Consider the following 1193-nt stretch of genomic DNA (forward strand, 5'->3'; position numbering starts at 1 on the left):
CCGCACTGTGGCGCAGGGCACGAAGCGGGAGGGCTGCACCATCCTCTTCATGATGCTCTACTTCTTCGGCATGGCCAGCTCCATCTGGTGGGTCATCCTCTCCCTCACCTGGTTCCTGGCTGCCGGCATGAAATGGGGCCACGAGGCCATTGAGGCAAACTCCCAGTACTTCCACCTGGCCGCCTGGGCCGTGCCGGCCATCAAGACCATCACCATCCTGGCCCTAGGGCAGGTGGACGGGGATGTCCTCAGCGGCGTCTGCTTTGTGGGCATCAACAATGTGGACGCCCTGCGGGGCTTCGTGCTGGCCCCCTTGTTCGTCTACCTGTTCATCGGCACCTCCTTCCTGCTGGCTGGCTTCGTGTCCCTCTTCAGGATCCGGACCATCATGAAACACGATGGCACCAAGACAGAAAAGCTGGAGAAGCTTATGGTGAGGATAGGCATCTTCAGCGTCCTCTACACGGTGCCGGCCACCATCGTCATTGCCTGCTATTTTTACGAGCAAGCTTTTAGGGAACAGTGGGAGAGGAGCTGGGTCACGCAGAGCTGTAAGAGCTATGCCATCCCCTGCCCCAACAACCACAGCAGCCACCACCCACCCATGAGCCCCGACTTCACCGTCTTCATGATCAAGTATCTCATGACCTTAATCGTGGGCATCACCTCAGGCTTCTGGATCTGGTCTGGGAAAACCCTGAACTCCTGGAGGAAGTTTTACACCCGGCTCACCAACAGCAAGCAGGGCGAGACAACCGTCTGAGACCCCTGCCTGCTGGGCCAAGGGGATGGCGGGCGGCAGGAGGACCCAGGCTCTGCCTTGGGAAGCAGCTCCTTATCCAGCCTGGGCAAACTTTGGGGACCGTGAGTCACTTCCATAGGTGGCGGAGAGTAGAGGACGAGCCAGGTGGGTACCCCCACGCCTGGGACCGCCTGGCTCTGCCCACCCGGCTCCTCTCGGGCTGTCTCCTGTAGGAACTGAACGGACTGTCAGGTTGGGGGAGAGGGATGTAAATAGCCTCTGTAAGATTTTGTAAGTATATTTGTATTTAAATTACAAAAATCTCACTTTTTTTAATTATTTAGGACACTTTTAATCCATTTCCGGATTTTGCTTCTTCACCTCCCCCCCTTTTTTTTATTTAAAAAAAAAAAAAAAGGCGTTGGATTTTTATTTCGTAGGGCAGGATGGG

The 1193-nt window shown here is 55.5% G+C and overlaps 1 protein-coding gene across 1 annotated transcript; it reads left to right on the plus strand.

Moving 5' to 3' along the window:
- Positions 1-4: 4 nt before the first annotated feature.
- On the plus strand, positions 5-882 carry LOC104163267 (frizzled-1; the record flags this gene model as incomplete). The annotated part of the gene is made up of 1 exon (XM_009702206.1): positions 5-882. A coding segment is annotated over one exon (759 nt), but the record flags the coding sequence as incomplete, so codon positions are not given.
- Positions 883-1193: the final 311 nt, after the last annotated feature.

Source organism: Cariama cristata, unplaced genomic scaffold, assembly GCF_000690535.1.
Source record: "Cariama cristata isolate BGI_N322 unplaced genomic scaffold, ASM69053v1 scaffold32436, whole genome shotgun sequence".
Lineage (NCBI taxonomy): Eukaryota > Metazoa > Chordata > Aves > Cariamiformes > Cariamidae > Cariama > Cariama cristata.